Here is a 489-nt window from a genome sequence, read left to right as displayed (position 1 = left end):
GGATTTGGGAAAAGCAATAATACAATGGAATGGTCCTCAAAGCAACAGACAAGAAAAATTAAAGGTAATTGAAGAAATGGGGGAAGATACTGTGCTGGATATAAAATAAAATGATGTATGGATTTCTATTGTGTTCCTGTCCTCTCCTGTCTTTCTTAGGCCGTTCTGCTGGCTCAGGACATCAGGGACCGGGAGCGTGGAGGCCGGGCTCAGATTTCTGTAATTGAGGGTGTGCAGGAGGAAGGCTCTCCTGAGCTGATGAAGATCATGATATCTGTTTTAGGTCAGAGGACTGGACACCTGAAAGAGCCAATCTCTGATGATAAACCAGACCAAAACCAGATCTCCGACGTCAAACTGTACCAGTATGAACACTTTAATCTGTTTTCCATTAAAAAGTCTTATTCAGGATGACATTGTCTATCTATCTATCTATCTATCTATCTATCTATCTATCTATCTATCTATCTATCTATCTATCTATCTATC

The 489-nt window shown here is 40.3% G+C and overlaps 1 protein-coding gene across 1 annotated transcript in view; it reads left to right on the top strand.

The window, feature by feature from the left end:
• The window catches only part of vill (villin-like), a 9,856-nt gene that overhangs the window by 2,316 nt on the left and 7,051 nt on the right, over nucleotides 1-489 (top strand). Inside the window, exons 4-5 of the mRNA XM_016463018.1 lie at nucleotides 1-64; nucleotides 160-365. The exon at nucleotides 1-64 is cut by the window's left edge and continues 18 nt beyond it. Coding sequence (XP_016318504.1) covers nucleotides 1-64; nucleotides 160-365 — 270 coding nt within the window. The remainder of the gene's footprint in view (nucleotides 65-159; nucleotides 366-489) is intronic.

This window comes from Sinocyclocheilus anshuiensis, unplaced genomic scaffold (assembly GCF_001515605.1).
Source record: "Sinocyclocheilus anshuiensis isolate Anshui unplaced genomic scaffold, SAMN03320099.WGS_v1.1 scaffold1177, whole genome shotgun sequence".
In the NCBI taxonomy this organism is placed as follows: domain Eukaryota; kingdom Metazoa; phylum Chordata; class Actinopteri; order Cypriniformes; family Cyprinidae; genus Sinocyclocheilus; species Sinocyclocheilus anshuiensis.
This window is presented reverse-complemented; position numbering and strand designations above follow the sequence as displayed.